Below are 18,998 nucleotides of genomic sequence, written 5' to 3'. Positions count from 1 at the left end.
CATAATGTAATCTTGATAAACTCTATGAATAGAGTCTATTCATGGAGTGAGAACGGCCATGGATGTTGCTCCTTCCCCAATGATGGCAGCTTCTTCAGGCCTTTTGCCTTCTGGGTCTCTGCTGCAATCATTAATTCTTCTATCCAATGAAGTTGCCTTTGAGGAGAACTCTCCTTTTGTGCAGGCTAGGACTATCTCAACCATGAGAAGAAGAATCAAGCTCCTTGCTTTCTTATTTGAAGAGGTTCAAGAATCAAATTGTGCTCTTCCTCTACCTTCCATTCTTTGTCTCACTGAACTCTTTTCTGTAATCCGAAGAGTTAAGATTCTGATTCAAAGCTGCGAGGAAGGAAGCTGTCTATGGAGCTTACTACAGACTGAGACCATTTCCAATCAGTTTTATCAGCTAGTGAAGGAGATTGGGAGGGTACTTGATATTTTACCTCTCAGCTTGCTTAAATTAACAGATGATACGAGAGAACAAGTGGAGCTTCTTCACAGGCAAGCTAAGCGATTGGAGTTTTCAGCCAATGCTCGAGAGATTCAAAGAAGAGATGAGCTTCTTCAACTAATGAGCAAAAACAAGGAGAAGAACTACAAGAACAAAGGTTTGGCAGAAGTGGGAAAAGTGGAAGAGATTTTCAGTAGTGTTGGGCTGAGAGGCCTGATGGATTGTGATGAAGAAATATCAAAACTAGAGGCAGAAGCCTTTAAACAAGCAGGAGCAGGTGGAATAACTGTGGTTTCTAACATAAACAATCTCATCTCTCTTGTTATGCATTCCAAAACAGTGATCTTCAGTAAGAAAGAAAATGAGAATGCTGAGGAAACATTCAACTTACAGTTTCAACACTCAAACAAGCATTTAGATCATTCATCTTCTTCTAAATCAATGGTTCCAATTCCAGACGATTTTCGCTGCCCCATTTCACTAGATTTCATGAGAGACCCTGTAATTGTATCGTCCGGACATACTTACGATCGTTACTCAATAGCCCAATGGATTGACTCAGGGCATCATGTATGTCCCAAGAGTAATCAGAGGCTAATTCATATGGCCCTCATACCAAATTATGCACTCAAGAGTTTGATGCAACAGTGGTGCCAAGAAAACAACATTAGTATGAATGAACCTACAAAACCATATTCTTCCTACGAGTTGGAGAGAAGCAACAGAAAAAGTTACCCTTCTGATGAACCGATCGATCACATTTCTGCATCCAAAGCAGCTTCCGACACTGTCAAAATGACAGCCGAGTTTCTGGTGGGAAAACTTGCAACAGGGTCACCAGATATTCAAAGACAAGCTGCATATGAGCTCCGGTTACTAGCAAAAAGTGGAATGGATAACCGAAGGATGATTGCCGAAGCAGGAGCGATACCGTTTCTGGTGACGCTGTTGAAATCCGGTGATCCAAGGATCGAAGAAAATGCAGTGACTGCATTGTTCAACCTTGCAATCTTCAACAACAACAAGATCCTGATAGTGGCAGCAGGGGCGATAGACAACATAACACACATCTTAGAATCAGGGAAAACAATGGAAGCAAGAGAAAATGCTGCAGCAACATTATTTAGCCTAACCATGGTAGACGAGTTCAAAATAACAATAGGGGCGAGTCCGAAAGCCATACCGGCATTGGTGAGGCTCCTGAAGGAAGGCAATCCAGTCGGGAAGCGAGATGCCGCCACTGCACTTTGCAATCTAGCACTTTACAGTGCCAACAAAACTTGTATCGTAGTTGCTGGGGCAGTGCCATTGCTGATTGACTTGCTAACAGATGACAAGGCAGGCATAACAGATGAAGCCTTGCAGGCGCTCTCCCTGGCTATGGGTTGCTCAGAAGGGCTGCAGGAGATAAGAAACAGTAGAGTTTTAGTGCCTTCGCTCATTGATCTTTTAAGATTTGGATCTCCAAAAGGGAAAGAGAGTTCAATTACACTGTTATTGGGGCTGTGCAAGGATGGAGGAGAGGAAGTTGCAAGGCGCTTGATGCTAAATCCTCGAAGTATCCCTTCTCTACAAAGCTTGGCCGCAGATGGATCATTGAAGGCCAGAAGAAAAGCTGATGCATTGCTTAGACTGCTAAACAGTTGCTGCTTTGAATCTCAGCCATGTTGAAATGCAGAATGTATAGATAATCTTGCAGAAGTATATATTTGTGCAAACTCGTGGAAATGGTGAGTTTTTCAATTGAACTTAAAGTTATATAATTAATAGTTTGCGATCACAGCTTTGTTTAACTGTTCAACAATAAAGAATACTTAATAGAATGGAGCTTTCTATTTGCTAATGTAATCCACTGCACACAATTCCATTGGCTCGGCGTCCACTTCTTACATTCGATTTACAGGATTAATGCAAAAAATTGCAGGATTTTTTTATATTTTTTTCTTTATTTTTTTTGTGTGTTGAGGGGTGAGGGGTGAGGGGTGAGGGGTGAGGGGTGAGTAGATGAGAGTGGTTAAGTTCTGTTTAACCAAACTGATCTGTTCCGCTACATTATTATGAAGAAGACCATCAGTGAACCATCATTCACAAAGGGCATGGTGTTGAGTTATTTCGTAGGCAACCTACAGCTCCACATACTCCAGCTTGATATGAGAACCTTCTATTTTGTAGTTCCAGCACCAACTTCCAGTATCCTGCTTATCAAGCTCGATTGGATCTAATTGAGCTTCAAAACCTGAGAATTTGGAAGATAAAAAGATGAGGGAGATATTGCATATTCTCAACTTTTGGAAATGTTCAACTCTAATGTGAAACAGAAAAAATACAGTTTCCCCCAAAATAGAAAAGATGTAGAATCTACCTGAAGTCCTTGGTGCAATTATCAATTTGTAGCCATCTGGGACTTCAAATACATGATTACCCTGCAGAGCACGAGCAATTATATTTTCAATGGTCAGATAATTACGTTTGACACCAATAAAGCAGATAATTCTTCAGTCTGTAGATCGATAAATCTTGTATGTGTATGGGTTTTGTGAGATCCCACGTTGGTTGGGGAGGAGAATGAAGCATTGTTTATAAAGGTGTGGAAACTTCTCTCTAGTAGACGCGTTTTAAAAACCTTGAGGGGAAGTCCGAAAGGGAAGGCCCAAAGAGGACAATCTCTGCTAGTGGTGGGCTTGGGCTTATTACAAATGGGATCAGAGTCAAACACCGGCCGATATGCCAGCGAGGAGGTTGAACTCTGAAGGGGGTGGAACGAGGTGGTGTGCCAGCAAGGACACTGGGTCCCGAAGGGGGTGGATTGGGAGGTCCCACATCGATTGGAGAAGAGAACGAGTGCTAGCGAGGACGCTGGCCCCGAAGGAAGGTGTATTGAGAGATCCCACATCGGTTGGGGAGGAAAACGAAACATTGTTTATAAGGGTGTAGAAACCTCTGCCTAGTAGACGCGTTTTAAAAACCTTGAGGGAAAGCCCGAAAGGGTCCGAAGGAAAGCCCAAAAGGATAAATCCAAAGAGGACAATATTTGCTAGCGGTAGGTTTGGGCTATTACAAGTTTGTAATTAGGTCTTATTCAACACTTAGTTCCTCCAATAAGTAAATGTGTCAGTCCGTACGGTTTATGTAAGCTGAATACTGTATTCATATATGAACAAACCTGTAAAACAACATTCGTTGCCTCAAATTCAGCATTTCCATGCAAAATGATCTTGCATCCTTCATGCCGCTGCACCTCAAGCTTCCAGTAAATATTGTCTTCAGCATTCCAGTCAATTCCCTTATTCAGCACCTTGACATTCTCCAATTTACATCTTCCACACCTAACCAGATGAACTTGCTCAGAACCAAAACAATAATTCTCAAACAAAAAGAATTATAACGCAAAAATTATAAAGACCTTTGTCCATAGCGGATTAATGATTCACCATTTTCATCGATCTTCATTGAGCCCATAACATTTTCAGACAATACAATCAAACTCCCATCAAGCTGGAATCGGAAGAACTAGATCAGCTTCATTAATTCACTTCACTAGTGTATGTCCTTGGTGTGCAAGAATATGTGAGAGACTTGTGTAAGGGCAATCTATTCCCAGCTAGAATCGGGCATCGTACCTGAACATTCCTCCACAAGAACTCTGCAACCTCAACTTGCAACTCAGAGCCCTTTGATATCGAACCACCAGAGAACTGAGATATGATATATCCAAATAGGGTTACAATCATCAGTGAAATATACAGCTGAAAAACTATACCTACTCAAACCAGGTCAGATCATTTACATATCTCAAAAGTGTTGTTTACTTCAGAAACACAAAACTACACTTAGAACTGCAGTCAAACCTCAAAATTACAGAGGGGAAGGAATGCGTAGCCAATACTATTTCAGAGAGAGGGAGAGGCAGAGGCACAGAGAATTGGGGCACATTCCAAAAAAATGATGTTTTCAATAATCAGATACTGAAACTCTTACCTTCTGTCTAGCAACCTCCCAAAGCGGGCCCAGTGCTGGATGTAGAAGTATGAGATATGGTGGTCCAGAATCAACATACATGTCATTACTTTCAACCTGTCATAGGAAGGATTAGTTAAGCATGAACGGAAATGAACAAGATATTCCATTATGAAGTCATAGCTTCCAAGCAGAAAGAACGAGTAAAGCAATTTTGGGGTCTGTTTAGAAGACATGTTTAAAAGTAAGATAATTTGTGTAATCAGCTCCTAGAACAGCCTTCATGTTTATTTTAAATATTATTGTTATTATATAATCATTAACTGTTTCTTTTCCAAGTATAACTTGATTCAAATGTGTTATGTCTGTAAACTAATAAATGAAGACAGGAGATAGAAAATATCTTCTTAAACAGGTTTTAGACTTCGAAATTTTTTTAAAAGGATAATCTACAAAAATTAGAAGGAAAAAAAAAAAAAAAGGACATCTAAACAGCTCCTTAGCGTCTAGCTAAAACCCACAGTACGATACATTCCACAGATTGAAGATTAACATTACGTACCACAGGAACTTCAATATTACACCGTGAAAGAAGATCATGTGCATTTCGCAAGATATCCAAAAGTGCACCATCTGGAGTCTGCACAAATTTAAATATTAAAAAATATATATTTATCAACTGCTATTCAGGTTCAATCATTAAATCTCATGGGGAGGTTCATGCCACAATCCCCCCCCCCCCCCCCCCCCCCCCCCCAGGAAATTCAGAACTTGGTTATACAGATTAGGACAAAAACTTTTGTACAGGTCTACACTATTGCCATGAAGAAATACAATCATCTAACAGGAATTGTTTAATCTAATTTCTACACTAAAAAATCATCCATCACATAAGCAATCAACTAAAAAGCATTACCTGATGTAAGGACTCACTAGCATGCTTTCTTGTCCTTTTAGCAGAAGATGTGACCCTTCCTCGCTCATTGTACACAATGAAAGTATCCAGTATGTCTGGTGATATATGTAGTTCGATATCACGGAAAATGACAGATGGAAGGTAATGATGTTTGCATTTACAATTGTACAAAAAAGTAGCATTGATACCTTCTACATCATTATAACATTGAGATGAACTTGTATTAAAGAAGCTGTCTGCAATGTTCTGCATGGTGCATTCTAGTCGACCTCCAGAAACACTAACAGTGCATGAAGAAAAATTAGTTTTTATCAGGAAGATGGAGAGATGCATCCGTTAGATGAAGTAATTTTGACATTAGAACTCAACACTTTATATTTGATCAAGTAAAGTATATGAAGCACCAGCTATTTGTTGAATTATATACCTATGCTTTCTTCCAAACTGGTCAAAATATGCAACAGGCTTTTTTAAGTTTAGCACCATTCCTGGCAAACTCTTTTCACTATTACTTGACATCACCGACTCCACAGAATGCAAATCCACATATAAGATGTTTGTGTTAGCAGGGAACGACTCCTGCAGACTACAACAAATAAACAAGGTTAGCTTATTCAAACCTATAAAAAAAAAAAAAAAAATCTTTCCCTTTTTCTGAGATTACCAAAGAACTGATATCAAGTGCAAAAACCGACATCGAACATGACTGCCAAAATGTGGATATATATACATATAAGCTTTCATGCATATTTGAGACATACAAGGACATACACGGTTACGAGGATTGCAGTCTCAAGTCTACCCTCCACAAAAGGTCAAATTACTAAAATTGAATGACTAATGGATCAAAAAAGAAATTGAACAGATAGATGTCGTCCACCTGACTGGAGAATGAGATCCTTCTGTGATCCCATACTTCTCAAATTCGGTGTACTCAATGCATGACAGACCGTATTCCCACATCCCATCAAGATTCTTCCTCTCAATCAAAACATTCATTCCTTCTGTAGCGCCTGTGGTCCTCTTACAAGATGCAAAGCCTAGTTTCTGCAACCCATACAATTCTGATGATGAAGATATGAAGAAGTAGACTACGTCTCAAATCAGTACGAGTTCAATCAAATCAAGGGTACAATTTTCCAAGAAGTAAATAATCAATAAGTCTAGAGGAGAAAAATGTACAAATTCATAAATCATCTTTTGAGATATTAGAAGACATCCCTTCCATTCCTTCTGTGCATCATAGATTAATGGTAACCATACATCACTTACAGATAAATGACTGCATTGTGCATACTGCTTAATGTCATATAATCAACAACATATTCTAACATGCATGAGGACGATAACTGGAAACTAATAAAAAATTAGATTTGTGGGCGTGTTAATGCAGGTCTCGTTAGTGTACTCACAATCACACACCCACTACCAAGGAAAATCGAACATATATACTGAATCCAACTGTGCAAATTGCACCATATTGTCCATACGACTTATGCTATTAACTGACATCACAAGCTACCACAGGCTTGAATAGACCGATAAACAGCACCATCTTCTGTAGAATTGAAATTTTGAGCCAGAAGTTGAAGTTAATCCTTCAGCAAGTAACACATTGTGGGACATGATCATAACCCAACATCAAATACGGTTGATTACTATTTGCAATACTAGAATAAAAAGTATATTTGTTTTTCATGCTTCAAGCTTACCTTTTTTTTGCGCAAACCAATTCCTGACAAGGCCAATAGGGTCAGATCTGTAGCTGCCGCAACATTACTACAAGGTCATTAGAGTCTACATCGAGTATAAGCCTCCAGTTATAAGAAATTAAATAATTCAACTTATGATAGCTATATCTTACCTGACTTGTCTAACCGTTGCACCTTTTCTTCCATGGTCATAAAACCACTTAAAGATACCTTTGTCATGTGCAAGCTTCCATATAACACCATGACCACCAGGCTTGCATAAAGGAGTGAAAGATTTTGTAACTAACCACAATCCATCATCTGCACCAATGGCTGGAACCAGAGGCTGACATACATGTATTAAGATTTACAGATCTTTAGAATTCCAAAAAAAAAAAAAAAAAAAAAAAGATTCAACTGAGAAATATTGTCTTTTCATATCTGAAATTTTCGATGGATAAACCTGCTCAAAGAGTTGGAAGTTCGACCGACCCCTTCCAAACCATCCAAATCTTTCACAAAGAGACACAATCCTTTTGTGATTATTCTTAGCTGAACTTGTCATAATTGCAACAGGTGTAATGCATTGTTTCCCATAGATCTTGTTGTACAAGAATTCTCTAGCCTTCGGATAAAAAAAGTTGAAATTAAACACATGTGAGACCTATCATATCCAACCAATTATTAAATGCGAACTAATTATTTTATCAATCAGATCACATGTTATATATACCTGAAGATCTCTTATAAGACCTTCCAATAAAGTCCTGCCACAATAAGAAAGCATTGCTGCTGGAAGGCACTCTCCTGTATCAGGATCTACCAAACCAAGCCTATCAGCAGCGCCTCCCAAAGGATAAATTTCACCCAACTCAGGTAAACCCTAAAAGGGAATCAAATATTATCAATCACAGTTCAATATATTTATTTAATCATTCATGTGTTAGAATACTAACCTCAATTCCCCACAATGCTGCTTGAGATGCGTATTCTATATTTTGAGAAAGATCAGGTCCATTGGGTGCATGAATCTTCAAAAATTCACAATCCATTGCCTGCTTCATTTGGCCAGACCAATTCTTGGAGTATCTTTCAGGTTTTGAACTGGCAAGAAGCTCTAGAACTTTAATCTGATACCTGCAAAAACAAACGTGCATTCTCAAAATAGTAATTTTTATCTGCCATGTTATTTTGATATTACAAACAGTAATTCGAAAATCATTGGAGAATCGGAAAATATCAACACATGAACATAGAAAACTCACCCGATGATTCCTCCAATGCAATCGTAAAATTGTTCAATCTCTCCTAAATTGGTTAAGAGCTTTTTCAAGTCACCAAGCTCTTCCTTCTCCAGAACCATTCCCCCCTTCCCAAATCCCTCACGACCACCATTACCATTGACATCAAACTTCTCAATCATTTCCACAAGCGAAAAAAGCGCGTGCTTCACCACACCCCTTGCAGTCTCAAATTCACCCTCCACTGACTCAATCCCTAAACTAAGAACATGTTCTTGCCCTGCCGCAACCAAGCACTTGAGCAAGAAGCAGTCGTAGGGATCCAAATTGAGCGCAGGCAAAACCCTACAGAACCAGTTTCGTCGAGAATTGAAGAATTGTTTGACTCTGTAATCACGGTCAATCACTTTCAACTTCTCCTTGATGCTCTTCCTTTTAGAGAGCTTAGTACAAAGACCTCTCAGCCTAACAATCTCCTGTTCAAAGTCGTATTCGGGAGCTGGTGGCGCGTAATCAACCGGAGCTGTAGAAACCCGTGGTAAATGTACATAACCAGAAGAAGAAGAAGAAGAAGAAGACGACGACAAAGACGAAGACGAAGAAGAAGAAGAAGAAGAAGAAACGAGAGTGAGAGGAGGTCTTGCAAAGCGAAGTGAAAAATGCAAGGTTTTGGAAGTTAAAGAGAAGGGGAAATGGTGGTTATGGTGAAGCACAGGCTGTGCCTGCGCCATTGTTGACAGCAGGAATAGAGAAGAAGGGGGGCGAGCGAGAATTTTCAGAGGCTTACGAAATTAAAATGAAAATTCGAAATTGAAATTGGAAAAAGGATAAGGAAAAGATTCCGGAAGCATATGCTTGGCTTCAAGAACATCGGGGGAAAAAAAAAAAAAAAAAAAAAAAAAAGTACAAAGAATTTAAGAGAGAAGAGGGGCCGTTAACCGCCTGAATATCTGGTTGGGTAGTGAGTGAAGAACACCAATTGAGCTCCGCAGCTGGGGCAGCAATGGTCCTACTCAATATCTTCCCTCTAGATCCCTCCGTCCACGTTTTCGGGATCATCGAAAATAAATAAATTATCAATTTTTAATCAAAATTCCCAATTACTTCAAACCCAAATTTATTGGTTTTTTTTTTTTTTTTTTACCCTTAATTATTTCACTTCATTTATTTCTATATTTATTCATATTTTCACATCCTATGTTTGTTAAACAGGACTCAACAAGATGAGCTTCGCATAAGTTCTCATGATTTTCCTTTGAACTTCTCAAGAGATCTCCCATCAATGATAAGAGTATTATTTGTTTATAAAATCATGATCGAGATAACTAGGGTAAGTGGAACTTTCATCATCCAATACAAAAAAGAGTCTAACTTTTTTTTTTTCATAAATTTCAAAAAGTAAAGAACAAAAAAAACAAATTAAGAATTATAATGCCTATTTTATAGGTTTTTTGTTTTTGTTTTGGCAATTTTCTCTGATAATTGAGCCAACGACTGTAAATTGCACCGCACAATCGTATTCACGAACACGCAAGTTTCCTCCTCTGTATTTCCAGGCGGCACATCCACCACGTACGACTCCACCACCACCGTTCCTCCGCCTCCCGCTGACACGTGTAGGCTCGTCGCCGACCGGTAGTTTTTCAACCGGTGGTCACCTCCCACGATGCTGAAGCTCAGCACGTGCTTTTCGTGGTCTATAATCTCCAACCGCTCTTTACTCGACAGCGCTGGCAGACCCGACACCACATGCACTTCACGGACCGTTCCAACCGTTTCGCCGTCCCCCTCGATGATTCGGCAGCTCTTTAGAAACTGCTTGTACGTTTGTGGGTTGTCAAACCGCCGAACCAACGACCAAACGACAGCCACCGGAGCGTCGATGGTCTGCACCACGACGGAACCACACTGGTGGGACGCCACCGCATGGTTGTGGTCGGCAACCGTGCACGGCGGCAGAACGAAGTGGGGTTTTGGGTTAATGGATGCGTGATGACAATTGAAAGTGGCGGTGCGGCGGTAGAATTGAAGAGACGACGGCATGTTCAATCGTCTGAGAGGTCAAGGATTCAGAAATAAACATAATTAGAGAAGAAAGAGGTGATATATAATGTATAATGGGTTCGGTTTAGCGGCATTTAAATGTAAAATAGAATTGATGAGATCCAGTTGGGAGGAAATTTGCTGTTATTAGCAACCTACTTTTAGCTGCTGCCGTTGCGTGGAATTGCAAGTGGGATGGGCAACTTGCAAGCCCTTGTTTGGACTCCGTCTGCAATTAAATCCACCATAGTTCTAATTCAAACTTCAACTTTGCCATCCCCATTTCCCTCCACTTATTATCTTTTTTATTTCAAAAAATAGTATACAATATGACCAAATCATATATCATATATTTAAATGTTGAATATAAGCACCAATTATGGAAGTTTAAAATTTAGAGAAATTAAAATAATATGTAAATAAGCATTGGATATTAATTAATGACGTTTTTATAAGAAAGATACCCTCATATTAAAATTATCTTCATTATTAGATAATAGTTTCCGTATTTATAATGACAATAAGCAATTAATTAATAAAGAAATGCAGGCACATCTTCCCTTTTTCTTTCTCCACTAAATTAAGAAAATACCATATAAAATATAAAATTGGATCTTAACTAATTAGATATATTCGATAGTGTTTGAGGAATGAGACAGAGCGTAGAAACATCTCTATTCCAGAGATTGTTTTAAGATACAGTGAAAACAAAGTAGAGTGTGAAAACCTTCCCATAGAAGTTGTCTTAAATTTGTAAAATAAAGAAGATGAGCTCGGCCTCCACCTAACACCTAACATTCCAACATGTAAAGAAGTATTTAATCCATTAATTATTTTTCAAATTCAATATGTTTTTGAACAAAATAAAATTCAATTTGTTTAATCAGTGAACATTATTAATCAATGCAAATGGGATTATTTATTTATTTTATTTTGTCTTTTTTGTGCCAACAAATGAAATCAAACGGCGGCTATTATATGTTTATAGTTGGTTGCCTAAGAGTTGAAGCAAAATCGATGATTTATATACGGTAAAATTAAATAATAAAAAAAAAAGTGTTAGAAAAAGGTAGCCTCGCGGTGCATCCTATGTCCAAGTTGTCCGACAACTTGTCTTTCTTTTATTTAGATCAGAAAAAAGAGGAAAACCAGAACCAAATTCGATGTGGGATGAAGAACTAAATACAGAACCAAGGGGAAAACCAGGACAACATAATTTGGAATCGACGAACTGCCATGCAGCCAAAATTTTATTGAACTCGTTGAAATAAGCTAGTTAGATCTAAATGAAGATCTCAGTGACGGATTCCCAGATCAGAAGGGAATTGCATATTCTCCAAACTAAAACCTATGGAGAATCTGTCAGCTTCAAATACTAAACATATTTTACACAACAGAGATACAAAGCGGTCAGCAAGTTTGTTCTTTTTCTAACTCCTAATCTGTCACAACCTCCCTTCAAAATCCCATATCATCCATCTCATAATTCAGGTATCTTATGTACTCATCTGCTGCGGCATTCATATCCTCCTCCCTCCCCTGCTTCAAGAAATCAAATCTGTAGTCGACATCCGCCGGAGATTGCTCCATGTGTTGGAGGCTTCCGAGCAGCTTCGTGTCGGGGTTTTGGAACTGATATGACAAACTTGATGGCTTCTCAGACCCGTGATCGCCGACTTGGGAAGGCGCTGTGCTGTTAAAACCATCTACATTGCCCTGCAAGATGCTTGGATCATACAAGCAATCACTATTTATTAGGCCTAGAAGCTCGTCCACATCAAACATTTCGTCCATTTGGAAGTTTTGCAAGTCATCCACACTAGGAATCTTGGTTCCTGCTGAAACTGTTTGATCATTTCCCTGATCCAGATGTTTAGCATCGTTATCTTCATTTTTCACTTGCTTCTTCTCCATGCTCATCGGCTTTGCAGTGTCATCGGCCTGATCCCCGATTCTCGGCTCAAACATCACGTCCATTTGAAAGTTCTGCAGCTGATCCCAACTAGGTAACTCAGTATCCGGTAGAACTGTTTGATTATTGTGATGCTCGAGATATTTAGCTTCCACATCTTCATGTTTCACTGGCTTCTCTAAGCACATCGTAGTCGGAATGTGATCGGAGTGATCCCAGGTCCTCGACTCACCTTCTCCATCTTCAATCTTAACGTTTGAGGGTGGCCTCAGTGTGAACTCCTCAGGCACACAGACCTCAGATTGGTTCGACGTCGTGATTGTCGATCCAGAACATGTGGAAGTAGCGGTTGAAGAATCGGAGTTCCGCAGCCCCAAGTAATCCTCCAAAAGAATCCCCTGTAGCTGCCCTCTGTTTTTAATGTTGGGAAGGTTTAAACGAGCAGTCTCGCCGTACATCGTCCTTGCAGCCTCGTCGTAGGCAAGAGCAGCTTCAATGGCTGTCGGGAAGGTACCAAGCCACAGCCTACTCCCTCTGTTAGGTTCACGGATCTCTGCAACCCATTTGCCCCATGTCCTCTGCCTCACACCTCTATATTTGCATTGTGAATTTAAGGGTCCCCCTTTGCCTTTCATACATCCCTTCTTAGACCCTTTTGCTGGAGCTTTACGAATTGGCTTGTCTTCATCATTACAAGAATCAGCACATTCGTTATAAGCTTTCCACTTAGCGAGCGTCTCAGCCACGGTCGATCGATCCCGTCTACTCCGTGACTTCCTCTTCCTAATGGAATTGGTAGGTAAAGAAATTGCATCAGAATATTGATCACTGAGACCCATTTTCTCGACAACTTTCAACTGAAATCGAAGAAATCAGAGAACAGTGTGCCGATTGCTTAGCAAGTGAAAATATGAGTTCGCCCCCAAACAATTGCAACTTCCTAGAAATGAAAAAAGTAAGTAGAGCGTTTCGTGTAATTAAAACCCTCGAATTTCTTGAGCCCCAGGTAATCAGGCGAAAAAAAAGTAAAATAAAACCCACAGATTCCTTGAGCCCCAAGTATTGAAACAATATTAAAACAAGGAAAGCGAAGGGAAATAAATGTTCCTGAAATCTACACATTTTGTAGAATAAACATCTTCATGAGGAGGAAGAAAGAAAGAAACTCCCAGAATAAGCCGGAAACCTAATTTCTAAGCAACTCCGCGTCCAAATTGATAAACCCCAAAAAAACAATCTCAAGGACTCAAAATCAGAATTCGAGATTGAAATTCGATGCAGGAAAGCAGCAAATCAAGTATAAATTCCACACTGGAAGAAGAAGAAGAACACGAATAATTACAAATAATGAAAAGGAAATTTGAAGAAACCAACCTCTCGATCGTCTCTGGTGTCATACGAGATGAAGAACACCTCTCGAAGCACGCAATTTCTTCTCTTCTTTTCTTCAAATTCTCTCAACCTTTTTCCTTTTTCCTTTTCCTCTTTTGTTAACACTGGTTTCGCTGCTCAAAATTGTTCTGAACGAAGAAGATTTTTTGTTTTTGGAATCCACAAGTATTAAAATCTCCCTTGAAAATGGAGGAGAAAGGTATTTATAGCCTTCTCTAGATGCTTCTGATATTTATCCTCAGCCTCAGGATTAATAAAATAATGACCACGTGGCAATTTCCCTCGCTTCGTGGCTCTTTATAAATCTTGACAGCTGGCACGTGGCACCAGAAGTTTCCCGACCTCAAGGGTCTCTCTCTTCCTTGCCGAGTAATTGTATACTTAACGGGAATGCGTAAAATGAAACGGAAAATAAAATTTTAAGTACCCGTACACGCGTTGGACGGGTACATATAACGTTAAATGATCATCCGTTTTTATTTTTATTTTTATTTTTTGTTTTTCTAATCATACGTATAATCTCAACAAAAGTTTAAATTTGCCTTTTTAATGTATTTATTATTAAGTAAAAGAGTTTATTAAGTTTTAAATTATGTAATAGATAAATTAATTTGATAAAATCTAAATAATACGAAAGATTATAAAATTTAAAATTTTAAAACTTATTAAATACTTTCACAAATAAACAAATAAACAAAAACTTATATAATCTAATATTAATCTATTATATAAAGGTTTAGCTTTCCCATAAAAGTAGGCTTATGCTCTCGATATCCGGCACGTGGGGTGGTACGTGTATGCGATAGTCTCCCATTAGCAACAGAACATGATGCCCTTATTTTTTAGCTGTATTATATTTCGTGCCACGTTGCGCTAATTTATTGGACCACGTTGTATAGTTCAGTCAATGCCACGTCAAGCTATTACATGACATTTCCGAAGGTTGATGTGTAAATATAGCATTTTCTTTATGTCATCGATGGTGTGGCGAATTGAACTACGTTGGGAAGTGCTTAAACTTCCGCCATTTCGGCAGCCGCATTTAATTAGAGAAATCATAGTTTAATTTCAGATATTTTTGCTAAATATTGGAATTTCATATACTTTCGTTCATAGATTGATTCCATATCGAATATCAATTTGAATTGAAAACTATATCTTATGAGAAAAATACAAGAGAACAGTGAAACAGAGCATATGCTATGCCCAGAATTCACAAACTAATTCGAATTTAAAGGATTATTAAAATAATAAAAGGAAAGCCCTTTAAATGGGTATGCAAAAATTGGTGCTTTGGTGAGCTTAGCATATCGGGAGATCCGGCGGGGGAGCTTCTATCGACTGTAACTGTCCCACTCCGTCATCCACCAGAAACACCATTGCCAGTCCCCACGTGATATGCACGTCCAAGTGACAGTGCATTATCCAAGCACCTGGATTGTCGGCGACGAATCGGATGACGGCCCAACCATTGGTGGGGACGGCCACCGTGTTTCTAAGAGGAGGGTCAACGAGGTTGAATTTTTTAGTATCGGTTTTCGGGTTGAAATTTCCGAATCCCTCGGCGATGATGTAAAAATCGTAGCCATGGAGATGGATCGGGTGATTTTCGGGGGTTACGATACTAGTGTCTTGCAAGACAACTTGTACTCTCGACCCGTATTTCAATCTGTACCCTTTAGTACCGGGAACCGGTTGAAAAAGTGACTGGCTGACGTTACCGGTGTAATCGAATTTCACCGGTGGGTTAGCTGGAAAATCAGGGGTGACTACGCCGGGAATCCTCTGTTGGAAGGCTTGAAGAATTGAGATATTCGAAGGAAGAACAAAGGACACGTTGTTCATACTGGCCGTGAAACGAGTACCGTTGGGGCCTTGGCATTGGCTCGATTTGAAATTACGTGGGCAATTGTTGAGTCCTAAACCGATGGTGAAGAACAGACTCTCGTCGATTTTGGTCGGGACTGGGACCGGTCTTGGGCTGCGGAATTTCTTGCTGAAGGCAGTGACGGTGGCGGTGTCGTTGTATGCAGGGAGGGATGGCATGATTGGTTTGATCGACGCGCACCCTTTCTTGGCGGCGCAAGGGGCAGATTTGTAGCTGAGAATGGCCGTGGTGGTGGTATTGCCAAATGGTGCGTTTTGGGCGCTTTGGTACGCACGTGCCACTATGTAGTACCGGTTGGGGACCTGGTTGCCGGAGATTAAAACGTCAGTGGTTTGGCCCGGGCCCAGCATCAGAACAGAGGTGGTGAAGGGCTTCGTGTACGAGGCGTCGGCTCCGACCACAGTCAGCTTGTGGTTAGCCACCGTAAAAAATAGCGCCTGGTTCAGGGCAGAGTTCACCACCCTGAGCAGATTGGTCTCGCCAGAGTCTATATTCACGACTACGGTATCTGCATAATCATTAAACAGAGTGTCATCGGTCATGACTCTTCCGAGGATTTCCGTTGACTAATTTATGTTCAAAGTGTATAATATGTTTGTGATTCCTAACCGACCAAACTGAAAATTGTTCTACCTTTGCTAGAGCAGTTGTAAAAGTCACCGGGTTGACCATTGAAAGTGTAAGCATCGGAGACATTAGGAGCTGCTCCGGTTCTTGTGGCCTGTCGCACCACGTCAATGGGGTTTGCATCCCACCATTCGCCTAATCATCGCCAAAAGAGAGATTATAATAAAGATTAAGACCAATTAGAAAATAATAAAAGTGATTAATTACCCATTAGAAGTATTGCTTCGCGGTTCGGTTTGGGGAAAGGGAAGGAATCTCCACGTCTAGGGCGGATGATCAAGGCGCCATAAACAGTGGCCCGAAGCCATGAGCTATGAGCATGCCACCATAGAGTCCCTTCTTGTCCTTGTACCGTAAATCTGCATTATTCATTCATAATGTTACAAAAATTAAATCTTTTTAATTATAAGTTAAGCCAAGTCTTATATTATTTATTTCGAGTTATCTCCACCTGTAAGTATAGCTTCCTCCTGGTCGGATTGGGCACTGAGTCACGAACTCGGGTCCATCCGCCCACCCAGTTCTAAGCTGCCTGATCCCATGCCTACAATTGCAACAACAATGATTATTATCTTAGTCGAAACGAATATATTAAAACAAATCTATTGAAGGAGTTACCAGTGAATTGTGACGTTGTATTTGGCCTTGTTGATGACAGTGACGATGAGAGTATCGCCATTATTGACCTCCAATGTCGGCCCCGGGAACTGCCCGTTCACGGTAATGGCATTGTGGGTTTTGCACAGCCTCTTCACTGGCGTTGCTTGAATCTGCATTGTTTAGTTCTTCATATTAAAAACAGCAATGGAAGGAAGTAAAGGAGCAGAACCCAAATGAAGGAAAGAACAACATACAACAAATTGATGGCGATGTGTTTGTGGGTGGGCCAAGGACAAGGCCGCCGAAGCAAACAGAAGCACGGCAAGCCAATTGGGAGTGAGCGATGGTCCAGCCGCCATAGCTGATTAGCACAAACCCCAATGTGTTATTATCGTAATTAAGAAGAAAAAGGCAGCGATGGATTGGAAGAGAAGGGTGGGGAGTTGAGTTTATATAGGAAAAAAAGAAAATGAAGTTGTTTGAGTTTGGCGGATTAGGTATTGATATTGAACAAAAGGGAAAGATTCAGATTAAGAAGGCAAAACACAGAGTTCAACATAATTGAAAAGTGGTTGCACCCACTGGAGTGTTTGAATTTGAGAGTGGATTTCATATTGAGTTGGGTTTAAATTGTGTATATTTGTTGGCAGCACCCATTGATTGTGTGTATCAACAGTGCAGCGAGCGAGGACATGGGTGTATTGACGGCGATCAAAGAGACCACTGTAACTCACGATCTTCCTTTTGATAAGTCAATGTGGATGTGAAACCCCACTTCGGTTGAAGAGAGAAATGACCTCGGTTGAAGAGAGAAATGACCTCGGTTGAAGAGAGAAATGAGTGGAGCGAGGACACTGGATCCAAATAGATGTGCTGTGAGATCCCACGTTGGTTAGATGGTTAGAAGCAATTTCTTTCGATATATGTTACAATTTCAATATCAAACAATTGAAAGGTAAGGTAATGACATGAAAGATTAAAAAAAAATAATAATAAAATAAAACTGTTGATTAGGTAACCAAGAAGTGTTGGAGAAGAGGGGAAGGAATTGGAATTGATGGTTACATATTTATGAAGTCAAAGGACCGTAACGAACCAGGGTGTAGCCTGTGCTGAACTGCCTAGTATGCATTATGTCAACATCAAATAACAGAAGATTCATTCCTTTTCTTACATATTTCAGATTAATTTAGGAAATTTTGAAAAAACATGTTATGTTTATACAATTAATTTACAACACGTTGTTTGATTTTTGTGCTTCTTCAAAGCTTCATTTTCGTTGGTTGTTATGGTTAGTTGAGAACCCCACCGCTTTTATTCTCTATTTTTCTCTTTCATTATTATTTTCCTTTTTTTTTTTTTCCTCAACCTTCCACCGTATCTAACAATGTTCATCAACTTTAGAAATTATTATTATTTCAACCACGACCTTGAAATATTTCATTTTAAATATTTACGTATCATTGTTGAACATTTTTCACGAGTAGACCTTGTTGTTGCGAGAATTCTTAATTCATGAGTTGTAGGGAGGGACTTATGTCACCACAAACAGAGACTAAAGCAAATGTTCGATTCAGAGTGTTAAAGATAATAACTTGACTTATTATACTCTTAAATATGAAACCAAAGATACTGATATATTGGCAACATTTCGAGTGGGATGTATTTCCACGGTGCTCGTTTTTCTCATTATGAAGCATGGCTAGGAGATCCTACTCACATTGGCCTTAGTGCCCAGGTAGTTTGGCTAATAGTGGGCCAAGAAATATTGAATGGTGATGTAGGCGGGGGTTTTCGAGGAATACAAATAACCTCTGGTTTTTTTAAGATGTGGCGAGCATATGGAGTAACTAGTGAATTACAACTTTATTTTTAATAATTATGTTCGTTTGATAGACATACAACTTTTTTCCCATGTTAGTTGAAGAGAGGAACAAAGTATTATGAGTGTGTGAAAACATTTTCCTAACAAACGCGTTTTATAATCTTAAGAAAAAATTAGGAAGAAAAAAAGTCAAAAAAAGATAACTAGTAGTGGGCGCTGTTGTAAATGGTATCAGAAGCAGACACTGGACCGCTGCAACAACAAAGAAAGTGGACTTCATAAACTAGAATAAAACTAGAAACCAACATTTGTTAATTAATTTTATAAATAAAAAATCAATTATTATGGGTTTTGTGGATCTGTTCGAGTTTCATCGTAAGCCCAATGGTTTAAATGGGCTTTTAAAACACGAGACAGGCCGGGTCGGATCTCAGTTGCCGCCTGCGGTTGCATAT

General features: G+C 39.5%; 5 protein-coding genes across 8 annotated transcripts; 1 reads left to right on the top strand and 4 right to left on the bottom strand.

Moving 5' to 3' along the window:
- Window positions 1-55: 55 nt before the first annotated feature.
- On the top strand, window positions 56-2,287 carry LOC111808210 (U-box domain-containing protein 1-like). Its single transcript, XM_023694055.2, has one exon. It carries the CDS (start codon window positions 59-61, stop codon window positions 2,120-2,122), a length of 2,064 nt encoding a protein of 687 aa, XP_023549823.2. The 5' UTR covers window positions 56-58; the 3' UTR covers window positions 2,123-2,287.
- A 133-nt stretch (window positions 2,288-2,420) lies between these two features.
- UGP3 (UDP-glucose pyrophosphorylase 3) lies at window positions 2,421-9,291 on the bottom strand. Of its 2 annotated transcripts, XM_023694054.2 has the most exons (17): window positions 8,281-9,285; window positions 7,972-8,152; window positions 7,749-7,898; window positions 7,479-7,640; window positions 7,189-7,361; window positions 7,037-7,103; window positions 6,205-6,371; window positions 5,752-5,910; window positions 5,513-5,604; window positions 5,325-5,419; window positions 4,971-5,048; window positions 4,430-4,525; window positions 4,072-4,146; window positions 3,855-3,946; window positions 3,615-3,777; window positions 2,814-2,874; window positions 2,421-2,687 (listed from the first exon to the last, which is right to left on the bottom strand). In XM_023694054.2, the coding sequence occupies exons 1-17, from the start codon at window positions 8,985-8,987 to the stop codon at window positions 2,575-2,577; spliced, it is 2,631 nt and encodes an 876-aa protein (XP_023549822.2). In that variant the 5' UTR covers window positions 8,988-9,285; the 3' UTR covers window positions 2,421-2,574. The 2 variants fall into 2 exon arrangements, with proteins under 2 accessions (XP_023549822.2, XP_086985687.1); XM_087129561.1 differs by lacking the exons at window positions 2,421-2,687; window positions 2,814-2,874; window positions 3,615-3,777 and having other exon boundaries at window positions 3,869-4,000; window positions 8,281-9,291.
- A 270-nt stretch (window positions 9,292-9,561) lies between these two features.
- Window positions 9,562-10,613, bottom strand: LOC111808212 (abscisic acid receptor PYL12). Its single transcript, XM_023694057.2, has 2 exons — window positions 10,459-10,613; window positions 9,562-10,309 (listed from the first exon to the last, which is right to left on the bottom strand). Exon 2 carries the CDS (start codon window positions 10,297-10,299, stop codon window positions 9,697-9,699), a length of 603 nt encoding a protein of 200 aa, XP_023549825.2. The 5' UTR covers window positions 10,300-10,309; window positions 10,459-10,613; the 3' UTR covers window positions 9,562-9,696.
- A 1,111-nt stretch (window positions 10,614-11,724) lies between these two features.
- LOC111808198 (dehydration-responsive element-binding protein 2C) lies at window positions 11,725-13,783 on the bottom strand. 3 transcript variants are annotated; one of them, XM_087129562.1, is made up of 2 exons: window positions 13,586-13,783; window positions 11,725-13,151 (listed from the first exon to the last, which is right to left on the bottom strand). In XM_087129562.1, exon 2 carries the CDS (start codon window positions 13,048-13,050, stop codon window positions 11,758-11,760), a length of 1,293 nt encoding a protein of 430 aa, XP_086985688.1. In that variant the 5' UTR covers window positions 13,051-13,151; window positions 13,586-13,783; the 3' UTR covers window positions 11,725-11,757. The 3 variants fall into 3 exon arrangements, with proteins under 3 accessions (XP_086985688.1, XP_023549809.2, XP_023549810.2); XM_023694041.2 differs by having other exon boundaries at window positions 11,725-13,068; XM_023694042.2 differs by having other exon boundaries at window positions 11,725-12,994.
- Window positions 13,784-14,676: 893 nt separating this feature from the next.
- On the bottom strand, window positions 14,677-17,127 carry LOC111809161 (laccase-12-like). The gene is made up of 6 exons (XM_023695537.2): window positions 16,973-17,127; window positions 16,737-16,888; window positions 16,570-16,662; window positions 16,326-16,477; window positions 16,125-16,253; window positions 14,677-15,999 (listed from the first exon to the last, which is right to left on the bottom strand). The coding sequence occupies exons 1-6, from the start codon at window positions 17,075-17,077 to the stop codon at window positions 14,906-14,908; spliced, it is 1,725 nt and encodes a 574-aa protein (XP_023551305.2). The 5' UTR covers window positions 17,078-17,127; the 3' UTR covers window positions 14,677-14,905.
- Between the last annotated feature and the right edge of the window lie 1,871 nt (window positions 17,128-18,998).

Source organism: Cucurbita pepo, chromosome 13 (genome assembly GCF_057944985.1).
Source record: "Cucurbita pepo subsp. pepo isolate OVF chromosome 13, ASM5794498v1, whole genome shotgun sequence".
NCBI classification, from domain to species: domain Eukaryota; kingdom Viridiplantae; phylum Streptophyta; class Magnoliopsida; order Cucurbitales; family Cucurbitaceae; genus Cucurbita; species Cucurbita pepo.
The sequence above is the reverse complement of the archived record's forward strand: the minus strand, read 5'-3'. Positions and strand labels throughout refer to the sequence as shown.